Here is a 12,903-nt window from a genome sequence, read left to right as displayed (position 1 = left end):
GTATTAATCAATGGATGTCCACTGTATCAATCAATGGATGTCCACAGTATCACGCAATGGATCCCCACTGTATCAATCAACATGATCAATGGATCCCCACTCAAAGGGTCAAGGGTTAAGACTACAAGTCAGACGTGCACGAAATTCGGGGTCACCAGTCTTCTCCGAAAACCCTGCTACTACATTATCCGGACTTATATCTCTTGAACAATCTTTTCTATAAAACGGCAAGAAATTATCTTATTGCTAGGAAGGACCCGTCCCGCTAGGTATTTTACAGTTTCTCAAACTTGTAATCAACGTACATCAACTCAGCATCGGCAAGTTCAATGGCATTCATGCATTGTTAATCGTCGACATTATATAGTGATGACAGTCTTCCAGTCAACAAACATTGGTAGCTCTCTGCAAGTATTACTATTTTGCCTCATAACTTTATTTATCAGGATTACTGTTACATCACCTCTTCATAAAGAAGAGTCCGTTTTGGTCAGGCCAGAGCATGGTTTATTTTCAACAAGTGGATCAGCGACTCATCAATCTCGTTACACTAATACAAGTATAATATTCTCGTATCTAAACATAAAGCCAAGATTGAATGTTTCCAAGACAGTTATGAAACGAAAAGAAAACTATTTATTCATGCTTATAAATTCTTGGGATTTAGAACTGAACCCAGGGCCTTACACTATAGTCTATCTGCTAGACCTCGGATGTTCTTCCGATAGAATACGACACACGACCGAACATCGCTATCGAGGATGGAACATCCAAGGCAAGCCCTCACTGCGAACTTCGTTCGCTTATAGTATCGAAAGAAAGCCCGAACGTCTATCAGCAAGACACTAAAGCTCGTAAAGTAAAACACCCATGCGGAATTTGTGAAAGCAACGTAACATATGAATACAGCAGGTGTTTGATGCGATCAATGCCACGTCTGTACCACCAAGACTGTATGAGAACTTGATGCCCAGCTGTGTATTTGAAGGTATAACAGGCAACACCTCCTGGTATTGTTGTATATGCGGATTACCTAACTTTAGTACATTACTATTTTCTAATTGGTCCATTAATACATGTACATAGTGTTTCAAGTCTTGATAATACTCAATGTTGTTCCAGTCCTGACTCGATCAGCAAAAGCCCGATACCAAAAGCTACTCCATCACCACTCCACTCGATCTGCTCGACGTAAAAACAACACCAAGCGCTCCACACTACATATATTGTCAGCTAACTTTCAAGGTGTTCAAAGTAAAAAGCACCAACTACTTCATTCCACTCATGCCCTGGAACCAGACATTATAGTTGGTACGGAATCCAAACTTACCAGTTACTTTAAAGGTCATTACAGTGAGCTTTTTCCTCCAGGATACAGACCATTTATCAACACCAATGGTCTAGGAATACATGTATTTATATTAAACAATCCCAGCTACACTAGTGGAGAACCTATCGTCAAGTTGTAATAGTGGAGAACCTATCGTCATGTTGTAATAGTGGAGAACCTATCGTCAAGTTGTAATACACTAGTGGAGAACCTATCGTCATGTTGTAATACAATAGTGGAGAACCTATCGTCATGTTGTAATACAATAGTTGTTCAAATAAAGATCAAAGGTCAGAAATTGATTCACGTCGTTGCATTTTATGGATCGCCGAATGAGAAAGGAAGTGGCTCATTTGAAAACCTAGATTCAGTCCTATGTCAAATACAACGGAAACATAAAAATCATACTATATGGCTATGTGGAGACTTCAACTTACCAGATGTAAACTGGGACTGGGAAAATCACCAGGTTATGACAGGTGCAAGAAGACCACGCCAGTCAGACCTCAAGCTTGATATATGTCATAAATATAACCTAGATCAAATTCAACTAGAACCAACACGTATTACCAGAACTACTGCAAATGTACTTCACCTATTTTTCACCTCTAATAACTCACTGATAAATGAGATCAGTGTTATACCAGGATTTAGTGATCACGAAGCAGTTTTGGTTGATTCATCCTTGAACCCAAAGATTCATAAAAAAAACAACAACCGCAAAATATACATGTATCACTGAATGTATGTCCACTGTATCACTCAATGTATGTCCACTGTATCACTCAGAGGATGTCCACTATATCACTCAATGTATCCCCACTGTATCAATCAATGGATGTCCACTGTATCACTCAATGTATCCCCACTGTATCACTCAATGGATGTCCACTGTATCACTGAATGGATGTCCACTGTATTAATCAATGGATGTCCACTGTATCACTCAATGGATGTCCACTGTATTAATCAATGGATGTCCACTGTATCACTCAATGGATGTCCACTGTATTAATCAATGGATGTCCACTGTATCACTCAATGGATGTCCACTGTATTAATCAATGGATGTCCACTGTATCACTCAACGGATGTCCACTGTATTAATCAATGGATGTCCACTGTATCACTCAATGGATGTCCACTGTATTAATCAATGGATGTCCACTGTATCACTCAATGGATGTCCACTGTATTAATCAATGGATGTCCACTGTATCACTCAATGGATGTCCACTGTATCACTCAATGGATGTCCACTGTATCAATCAATGGATGTCCACTATATCACTCAAAGGATGTCCACTGTATCACTCAGTGTATCCCCACTCTATCAATCAATGGATGTCCACTGTATCACTCAATGTACCCCCACTGTATTAAGCAATGGATGTCCACTGTATCAATCAATGTACCCCCACTGTATTAAGCAATGGATGTCCACTGTATCACTCAATGTACCCCCACTGTATTAAGCAATGGATGTCCACTGTATCACTCAATGTATCCCCACTGTATCACTCAATGGATGTCCACTCTATCAATCAATGGATGTCCACTGTATCACTCATGATCATTTTAGAATGTGAATATGTGAATAAAAAGTTGGGACTGGCTTCAAAAACTGTTTTGATCGTGAAAAGAATTGTAGACATGTTATACAAGATCTAACATTTACATCTACACTGTACAACTTGATAGATAAATGTCAGAAATAATACAAAATCATATAATCAACACTTATTTATTAACATGCTTTCATCATAAAAAGCCAATATTCAAAGGGTGTCACTTAATTTCATATCTGCTACAAATGGTAAATCTATAGAAACAAAATTAAATGGTTATTTGTAAAGTTATAACAGCAATGCTAAAATAATTCTAAGTTTGTTAATGTACAGACACACATACAAACTTTGACCAAAACAGTCGTTACATGTACTATGTAGTTTGGTGATATGGTTTACTAGTACCAGCTCTATGCTGTACAGTCCTTATATCAGTGATGCAAACACACTTGAAATCAAAAACCGTTGAAAGTTAGCCAACAAATCACACATCCATTAATTTTAACAAGTTTATTCATCACATAACGTAAAGAAAGCATGGTGATTTTAAAACAACTGAACTGTCATATTTGTATAATACCTCCTGTATGCAATCTGACACCAGTTCATGACAGAATTTGCACATTAGTAGTTCTGGTCTAACAAAATCTGCATACTACAATACATTTTTTTACAGATGTTTCTGATGATTGTAAATCTAATAAGGCAAATTTGTGTGGAAAGTATATCAATGTATTTGGTCTATCTTTTAATAAAAATAATGCCAAGATAGACAGGTGAAAATATCCAATAACAGCTAGGAAGAAGAGTTTAGCATGACTCTGTACATAGTATCACTGATTTACAAACAAACACACACACTACCATACATGTATTTCAGTTCAGTTCAGTTCAGTTCAAGTGTCTAGTACTATGTGTATCAATGATGTCCACCATCATTCTTCTTTCCAAACATCTTTTCTGCACCAACAGCAGCTACAAATAACAAAGTACCCCACTGGAAACCTCGAAACAACATTCGCCAGACAGAAACACCACGAACAGTAGCTTGATATCTCCATACTTCATTTCTGTAAAGGAGAAAAAAAAAATCCATTGTCAATGAAATCATCAGTTTAATAAACTGGGATTTCAACAATTAATACACAAACTGTAAATACAAATTGTGTAACAAATCTGACAAATTTGTTATGTGTGAGTGTCTTGTTTGATTCTGAGGGTAATAAGTTTATTTACCAATATAGCCTATAAAAAATAATCTTAAAAAGATACACATACAGAATAAATAGCAAAGCTAGTCAAGCTTGTATCCCCTTAGTGACTAACAAGCACACTCATACTTGTAGGTGTATATATTCGATGTTCAAGATTGCCATAGAAACTATAACAAATAAAAAACATAACAAAATGACAAGGTACAACAATCAACGGTGGAACTGTAAAATTGATACACATACAATCACCACAGTCAGTTCACGAAAGAAATATAAAGTTGTACATGACATTATAGTTATACATATTCTGAGAATAACAACTCTTTCATTTTCTTTTTAAAATTCGTGCTTGAGCCAATAGACCACATCACAACAGGCATATTATTCCAGGTTTTAACGCCAGAGTATGATATGGAAGATTGACCAAATGTTGTATGATTATATTCTAGAACAAGTCATTGAGATTGACATAGTCCCCGCTATGATTGGGTTTTAAGGAATTATCGCTACTCTGATCACGCAACAACACTTGTGAACCTAAATAAAGCAGACTTAGATATGTTGTGTCTGCTTGTTGGACATGGAACATGCCTACAACAATAAAGGATGGGTCGGGTATGGGGGATCGTATCATGACAAAAATGGATATGTCATAGAACACTGTCCTAATACCAACTTTGAATGAGATCTGTTCAAGCATGTCTGAGTTATGGCTTTGGACATAGAAAAATCGCAAACAAAATGGCTGCCAGGTGGCCATATTGGATCGTATCACAACAACAATGAATATGCACATGTATGTCATAGAACACTGTCCTAATACCAACTTTGAATGAGATCTGTTCAAGCATGTCTGAGTTATGGCTTTGGACATGGAAAATTCCCAAACAAAATGGCTGCTAGGCGGCCATATTGGATCGTATCATGACAACAATGAATATGCACATGTATGTCATAGAACACTGCCCTAATACCAACTTTGAATGAGATCTGTTCAAGCATGTCTGACTTATGGCTTTGGACATGGAAAATTCGCAAACAAAATGGCTGCCAGGCAGCCATATTGGATTGTATCACGATGAAAATGGATATCCACATGTATGTCATAGAACACTGTCCAACTACCAACTTTGAATGAGATCTGTTCAAGCATGTCTGAGTTATGGCTTTGGACATGGAAAATTCCCAAACAAAATGGCTGCTAGGCGGCCATATTTGATCATATCATGACAACAATGAATATGCACATGTATGTCATAGAACACTGTCCTAATACCAACTTTGAATGAGATCTGTTCAAGCATGTCTGAGTTATGGCTTTAGACAGGGAAAATTTGCAAACAAAATGGCTGCTAGGCGGCCATATTGGATCGTATCATGAAACAAATTGACGTGCATATGTACATGTATGCCATTGTATGTTGCCCCTGTACCAAGTTTGAAAAAAATCGGTCCAGGCATCTCCAAGAAATGGCTGCGGACGGACGGATGGATGGACGGACGGACGGACAGACGGAACCCAATCCATAAGTCCCTGTCCCGGACTTCGTCCGGTGGGGACTAAAAACCATTAATTATGTAAACTGCTTGTTAATATTCATGGGATGTTTACCAAAACCTAATCAGTTCTTGTCACTACCCTACATACAGAACACATGCAATAACTTTCGTTTGAGTTGAGTTAGTCGTTTTTTAGAAAATGGTGATAAAGTCACACCACTTTAGACAACATTTCCTGACCCAAAACTATTTTTTTCTTTTTTGTGACCTACTGAAAATATGCTGATAACTTATTAAAACTAAAAGCTACATTAGTAATATTTTCAGGACATGTGCGCTTTGGTATCGCAAATGTATGTACCAATTTATAATGAATTTGAAGAGTGCATTCTTGAGATATAGCCTAATTCCCGATAACCATTAATTACATAAATTGCTCATCAATATTCATGCATTTTTACCAAAACCTGATCAGGTCTTGCCAGTACCCTATGGAATAGTCTTCAAAATTTCGTTTGAATTGAGCAAGCCGTTATGGAGAAAACGATGACACAGACAGACAGACACACACACACAATACTTTCACCTAGACTGTCGACCGTCGCTCGCGCCTTTCTATCCTACATTTTATCTAAACTCCGATCCGGCGCAACACTAGTCTAATCGCAAACTGATATCGAGGGCCGAAGGCCCAAGCGACTGTTGTCCCTTGCCGCATCTCCCTTGCTATTACTTATTCATGATGTGACGTCATTTAATGGGGCAATTCTCTATATATCGTATGATTTGCATACAGTTCAGTGTAAGGTCACTCAACATTCAACACACGTAAACTACAGCGGAAACTTGTCTTCGTAAATGCATTTTGATGGTCATAATCAAGTACTTTTTCCTTTCCTTTCTTTGTTAAAGCTTGAAACCGCACGTTTTTTTAACATTCGTAAATGACGTCGTTGACGACCTCAACACTCGATACATTATCATGCTCACTAGTCTATTGCCTTTTGTTTAGCAGCTAGCTGTTACAGTGGTACTGGTAGCGAGAGAGTGCTACGGAAGTCGAGTTATTGTACCAACTCCGACCGACACTCCACTCAAGCAATAGATGTTTTGGACACCCTTTTTACCTTCCCTCGACTGCAGCTAGCATATTATATAGCAATAAAATTCATGTATAAAATGTGTGATAGTGAGGCGTAGATAATATTCAAATGTGCAAATGGTAGACGTTCTACCTGAAACAAAAACAGAAAAGTGCCTCCATATTTACCACGGCACGGACATCGTGCTCCAATCTGACACGTCTTCAACTAGTGTCTCCTCAGAGTACTTCAAGTCTATATACAGGTAAAACCTCATTACAACGAATAACTTCGGACTGGGCAATTTTGTTCGTTATATCCGTATTTCGTTATAACCGTAGTGACACTTGGAGTGCCAGTCAATATGGCCGACATTGTACTGAGAGTACGTACTCATTACTCCCACTTGATTTTGAAACAAACGTCACACGAGACACACAGGAATCACATATAGACGCATTCAGTTGGAGAAAAATACATCAACAAAATGTACAATTTATTAATACATATTAAAGTCGGTAACGGTACAGTTAGTTACACATAATGTAAATTGAAATGAAAATTTTCTCAGAGGAATACAGGGGTTTCATTATATGCCGGACGCCGGAGAAAATACCCGCCTACTCTTGTCATTTCTCCGGCTACATTTTTCGAGATGATGACAGAAATGACGTGAAATTTAGTCAAAGACATCTTTGTAATGGTCATAATGATTTTCAGACTACAAAACTGCTATGAACTCTTCGTAAGAAATACATCGTGTGACAAAAGATTGTGACCTTTGACTTAGTTTGATACGCTGTCCAAGAACATGCAATGACAATGGCTTGGTGAAATAAACAAAATACATGTAGCTTATATGTGATCAAACGCCATAACGTCTACTCAAACGCAACACTCTATTGATTTCATGACTGTTTCATTGTCTTTTCCATGTCACACAGTTGCGATCAAAATGATACAAAACTTAGGAAAATATACGGAATAAAATCATTCTCCCACCACTAATCGCGAATGTAATAGTATTTTACAACTAGTCATTCAATACTATGATACCTCAATTTAGTGGAAGGATGAACATTTATGTCGTTTATCGAAGCCCTTAGCTGAGGAGACAAATCGTTGACTTGAGATTTTTAACGGCTGGGTGGGCGGGACAGTTGTCAACGAACATGAGAACTTTCCTTCTTTGGCGGGTGCATTTCTGATCTACCTGATGAATCCACTGTGAGAATAAGTCGCTGACCATCCAAGCCTTTCGATTTGCTTGATAGTCTACGGGGAGGGAGGTAACATTCTTGAAGCATCTGGGCTTTTTAGATTTACCGATTACTAAAGGCGTGAGTTTTTCCGACCCATCCGTATTGGCGCATACCATCACAGTTATTCGATCTTTACTTTTCTTGCCGCCGGAGCAGATTTCATTCTTGAAAGATAGGGTCTTATCAGGCATCAGTTTGTAGTACAACCCGGTTTCGTCAGCGTTAAAAATATCTTTCGGGGCGTAACCATCAATTAACTTTGGTAAAGTTGTCTTTACCCAGCTCGTTACCATATCTTCACTAACAGATGCAGCTTCGCCGCACACCGCTTTGAAAGTGATACCATGGCGGGACTTGAAACGTTCTAACCAGCCGTTGCTGGCCTTAAAGTCAGGATGGTTCATTTTCTTTGCTAAGTCTTCAGCCTTTGCTTGGAGAATTGGACCGCTGATCGGAATGTTCATACACCGTGCGTTCGAAAACCATTTCAACAGGGCTTGCTGATGTTTAGAATGAAAACCTGTCCACATTTATACAGAATTTTGGCGTCCCCACTTCACACTTAAAAGAAAATAAAAATTGCGATCGTCCACCCATGATTTTACCACTTGCAGTGTAAACAATTAACATTTATCACAATTCATTGCTTTGTCACTGTACCACGGTGCCGACAAATAGCGGCCGACCTGAGAACTCATTGTCAGTACATTGTCACCTCTACACGTTGACAACGTAGTGTTATTGTTTCAAAAAACAAAGGCCAGCCTTCAATTTACACTTCTAATGTGCGACGGTCTGTCTTTCTGCTGTCGGCAAAGTTCAAATCTTCGCTCTAGGTCTAGAAAACCATTGTTCTCTAGCGGAAAATGTGTTCGTTGTAAACGGGTTTTTGTAAAACGTACGTTCGTTCTAAATGTCATTATTTATATAGGAAACAATAGCAAGGGATCGGTACCTTTGAATTGTGTTCGTTCTAACCGGGTTTTCCTTATAAGCGAGTTCGTTCTAACGAGGCTCGACTGTATACCTAAAGCTATTGCATCCCATTATTTCAGATTCCGATTGAGGAGTCAATTTACATAATCTTTATCACGATGCTATATGATATGACAGTTTGTTGTGTCTTTTCCTTGATGTTTTCTTTTTATGTGTTGTTGATGTCGGGGGGGGGGGGGGGGGGAAGGGGGTGAAACGTTGGGTCGGGCGGATAATGAAATACAGAAGAAAAAAAATAGGGTGACCCCCAATAAATTGAAGTACGTCAGACAACAATTTATTAGCATTTCATGGTCATCTGATTTGTTAAATTTTACAGTTGAAGAAAGATCAGTACAGGCAATCACGAGTAAAAATACCCAATACCATACCGAACTTCTTTACTTAGTTGAAGTTTTTGCTACACTGTGAACATTTTATTGTTACATATTCAAACAATGCGAATTTCGTAACTTGTATTCAGAATTGAATTTGAAACCATTTTCAAAAGAAATGCGATACAAACAATTACTGTATGATACAAAATCGAGACAAAATAAACTCGTAGTTTATATACTTCCAGGTAGTTTGTATTTTACAAATACTGTGTTGTAAATTAGAACAATGCTCACAAATGGATAATCGTAGGGCAACTCTTCTTCTTTCAACATATGGCACACTTCCTACTTTATTGGCCACTGAAAATATCATTGAAATTTTATGATAGTCAACGCCACGATCATACGAACAGAGGCTACAGACGTTACACTGACAGAAGTTCTATCTATCAGCACTTCATAGCAATGGATCGCATACACCAAGGGTGCAAGGGTGGTTGTGTATATAAATGGATGTGAAATGATGGTAAAACCACAGACAAGTACTAACATGTTATAAACTGTGCAGTCAGAGTTTAGAACAGTATGTCAGTCTGAACTTGCAGTCAGGATGAGTTTTAAAGATGTCAAATATTGTCACCGAAGATCAGAGAGAGGCGGTCGAGGCGTTGTTTGCCCAATCTGATTGGGATTGGTCATTTTTCCAGACACAGAGAATATCTGTACTCCATGTGTTCATATAACTTGGTTTCAAGCAAAGAAGATGACTAGATTTGATGTCAATGACAAATTTACTTTTTGTAATCGTGTACACATGTATATGGCACACTATCGTGATTTTCAGCTATTGACTATCTTGTTTATTTTGGAGATAAATGTAAGCATCATTAGGATTAGTTCGTTTGTGTGTACTACATGTTGATTGACAGCTGCGTAAAGTTGTCAACGGCAAAATCGGCGTACCTTTTCTGACGTCTGACCGAAAGTAATTTTGAGAAATGTACCTCAGATTTCCATTCTTATTGAAGACGAATGCAGTAATTGCACACGTCATATATTCATAATGACTTGGTCACAGTACGGTATGTGTCAATGGTCGGAACACGTGCATAACTGCAGTTTAGCAGAAGCTATCGCTAAGTTGTTACCACCCTATTGTTTAGCAAAATTACCACAAATAAAAGGGCCTTCGCCGTTTATATACGGGATTATATTAGCGCTATCATTGTATCAATGGGGATACTACTAGGATAATGGTGTTGCAGACGTTGTTAGCTGTATCAAGAATGATCGGAGCATGGAAGTATAACCATATATACTTCCATAATCGGAGCGACTTCATAGCCCGGGCTTCATAGGCTATGAACTTGCCACTTCCTGTCAGTACACTAATGAAAACATCTTTCCCAGAGACATAGGCATCTATAATTCTTCTCTGAAAGTCTTTCAAGTGTGAGTATCCAAGTTTCTCCAATGTGTCTCGATATGTTGACTCGCTTGGTAACTACACCATGTTCATTTTGATTGAGAAGCTTTGTGAACTATGACCTAAATGTCAAATAGTCTACAATAAAAATGTCTCTATTGTCATCACATGAGGGCGCGGCAAGGGACAACAGTCGCTTGGGCCTTCAGCCCTCGATCACTCAGGCCTTCGGCCCTCGATATCAGTATGCGATTATAGTAGTGTTGCGCCGGATCGGAGTTTAGATAAGACGTAGGAAAAAAAGGCGCGAGCAACTGTCGACAGTGTAACTTTCTTCCACTAATATATCTCTTTCTTACGGAAGAAAAAATGATATATCTACAGAAATTTCCATGAATTACAAGTGTAAAAAGGTAAAAGTATGAGTGGATAAGTGAAGTGATAAGGTAAAATGTACGTTCATCTATAAGTACAACTCAGATGAGTGTGTCACCTGCACATTTTGGAGCACAACAACTAGCTATAGTGCACATACTTTCCCATATTTGAAGGCTACTGCACAATCAAACCCCCAAGCGAATGAATCAGTGTGTATGCCAGATAATATTTCGTACAGCAGTGTGCCCTCTAAGTTGAAGTAACAATAGTCAAATTTTGTTGTTGTGAGTCAAAATGAGAAAAACATAGTAAGAGATGGGGGGAACACCAAATTTTGGTGTGTCACTAGAAATTGTGTGCATCAGTGATGTGTTAAATGGCTTAGAGATCACACTGTCGTACAGGTTTGTCCTCATTCTCAAAAAGGAGTTGATTTGACATGAGTTGATTTCACTCTGACAACAGTAAAATATTTGCAATAAATCAGCTGTTAAGTGATTTGACATCTACAATGTATATGGGTATTTGACTATTGAACACCCTGCTCAAAGTCACCAAATTGGCATTTTTTGTAATTCTCAATTGCTGGGTTAATTCAAACGCCCCTCCTTAACCAACATACACACAATATTGGTTTATCCCGCCATCGTTCTGGTAAGAAAACCAGATTTTTTTAATGTTAAACACACAATAAAATATAAAAACAAGCAATCGGCCAACAAATCAGATGCCCTGAATTGGGGAGAGTTCAAATTGGGATGAAGTGATCCATCACCCATGAGGGCTTCAGGATGGCTATCACCAACTAAAACATGTGATTCAGAAGATTTGGATAATAAAAATGTTGTAATCTCCATTTGAACTGTTAGTGTACACACCAATGCGACAAGGATGGTTCAAATAATGGCATTATTAGCAATCTGATTAAAATCTGATGTTAGATAGGCTGGTTTTCCTGTATTTACCTTTATTCCATAGTTATTGCGTCTTTTACGTTAGTTTTTTTTTTCCTGGGCGAACGCCTTTCCTTGGAAAGGCGTTCGCCCAGGAAAAAAAAAAACTAACGTAAAAGACGCAATAACGATGGAATAAAGGTAAATACAGGAAAACCAGCCTATCTAACATCAGATTTTAATCAGATTGCATTATTAGGTACCATATTAGGAATATTAAAAAAATACCAATATAACGATATAAAATAACAATAGCGTTTCTCAGTGCAAACACCAGTGACTGTATTTTTTGAATATTCGCAAATACCTAACAACGTCGTCATTTTGTGTTATGACCAGCCTTGAATATTAGCTCACAAGTGACTGGTATGGTACATGCACATGCAGACTGTGTAAAACAGCTGGATATCCCTAACCCTACAGTTACAATGCAAGTGTCTGCACTCGATCATTTTCACTTAAAACAAAGTTCTTTGACATTTGCTAGCCATAAAAATGTAATGCCTACATAAATGATATACTTTGCTGAGCTAATTATAGTAAACTAGATAGTTGCTTTTTGTCAGAAAATATAAATATATTATCAAGTATCATATTATACACGAACGAACACATACACAATCTGAGGCACGAGTACACAAACAACGTAACGTACGCCTACCTCAACCATGGATCTTTTAACCCTTTCTTCGCAAGTACATCTTCTACTTCTTTTAACTCCGGTACATCCTGGACCCTCCATTTTTTCCAGTCGGGGATATCATACGGCAATTTCGCCATATCTTCACTCGCCTCTTACCGCTACCGCTCTCCTGTCAGAGTGTACTAGTAGTAGTAATAGGGTACAGTCCGTCCACGAATTCTCACGAGAGTTGTA

At 38.2% G+C, this 12,903-nt stretch overlaps 1 protein-coding gene across 1 annotated transcript; it reads right to left on the bottom strand.

Moving 5' to 3' along the window:
* Nucleotides 1-3,060: 3,060 nt before the first annotated feature.
* LOC144450757 (NADH dehydrogenase [ubiquinone] 1 beta subcomplex subunit 3-like) lies at nt 3,061-12,886 on the bottom strand. The gene is made up of 2 exons (XM_078141467.1): nt 12,688-12,886; nt 3,061-3,968 (listed from the first exon to the last, which is right to left on the bottom strand). Exons 1-2 carry the CDS (start codon nt 12,804-12,806, stop codon nt 3,818-3,820), a joined length of 270 nt encoding a protein of 89 aa, XP_077997593.1. The 5' UTR covers nt 12,807-12,886; the 3' UTR covers nt 3,061-3,817.
* Nucleotides 12,887-12,903: the final 17 nt, after the last annotated feature.

The sequence above is a fragment of the Glandiceps talaboti genome, chromosome 20 (assembly GCF_964340395.1).
Source record: "Glandiceps talaboti chromosome 20, keGlaTala1.1, whole genome shotgun sequence".
Taxonomy (NCBI): Eukaryota; Metazoa; Hemichordata; class Enteropneusta; family Spengelidae; genus Glandiceps; species Glandiceps talaboti.
Note: the sequence above shows the minus strand (reverse complement) of the source record. Positions and strands in the feature narration are given on the sequence as shown.

What these genes read in the sequence shown, in the direction of transcription:
- LOC144450757 (XM_078141467.1), bottom strand. Translation starts at nt 12,806, where the DNA reads ATGGCGAAATTGCCGTATGATATCCCCGACTGGAAAAAATGGAGGGTC. An exon ending in TTAAAAGATCCATGGTTGAG is followed by an intron (nt 3,969 to 12,687) that starts GTAGGCGTACGT and finishes TCTCCTTTACAG; the next exon opens with AAATGAAGTATGGAGATATC.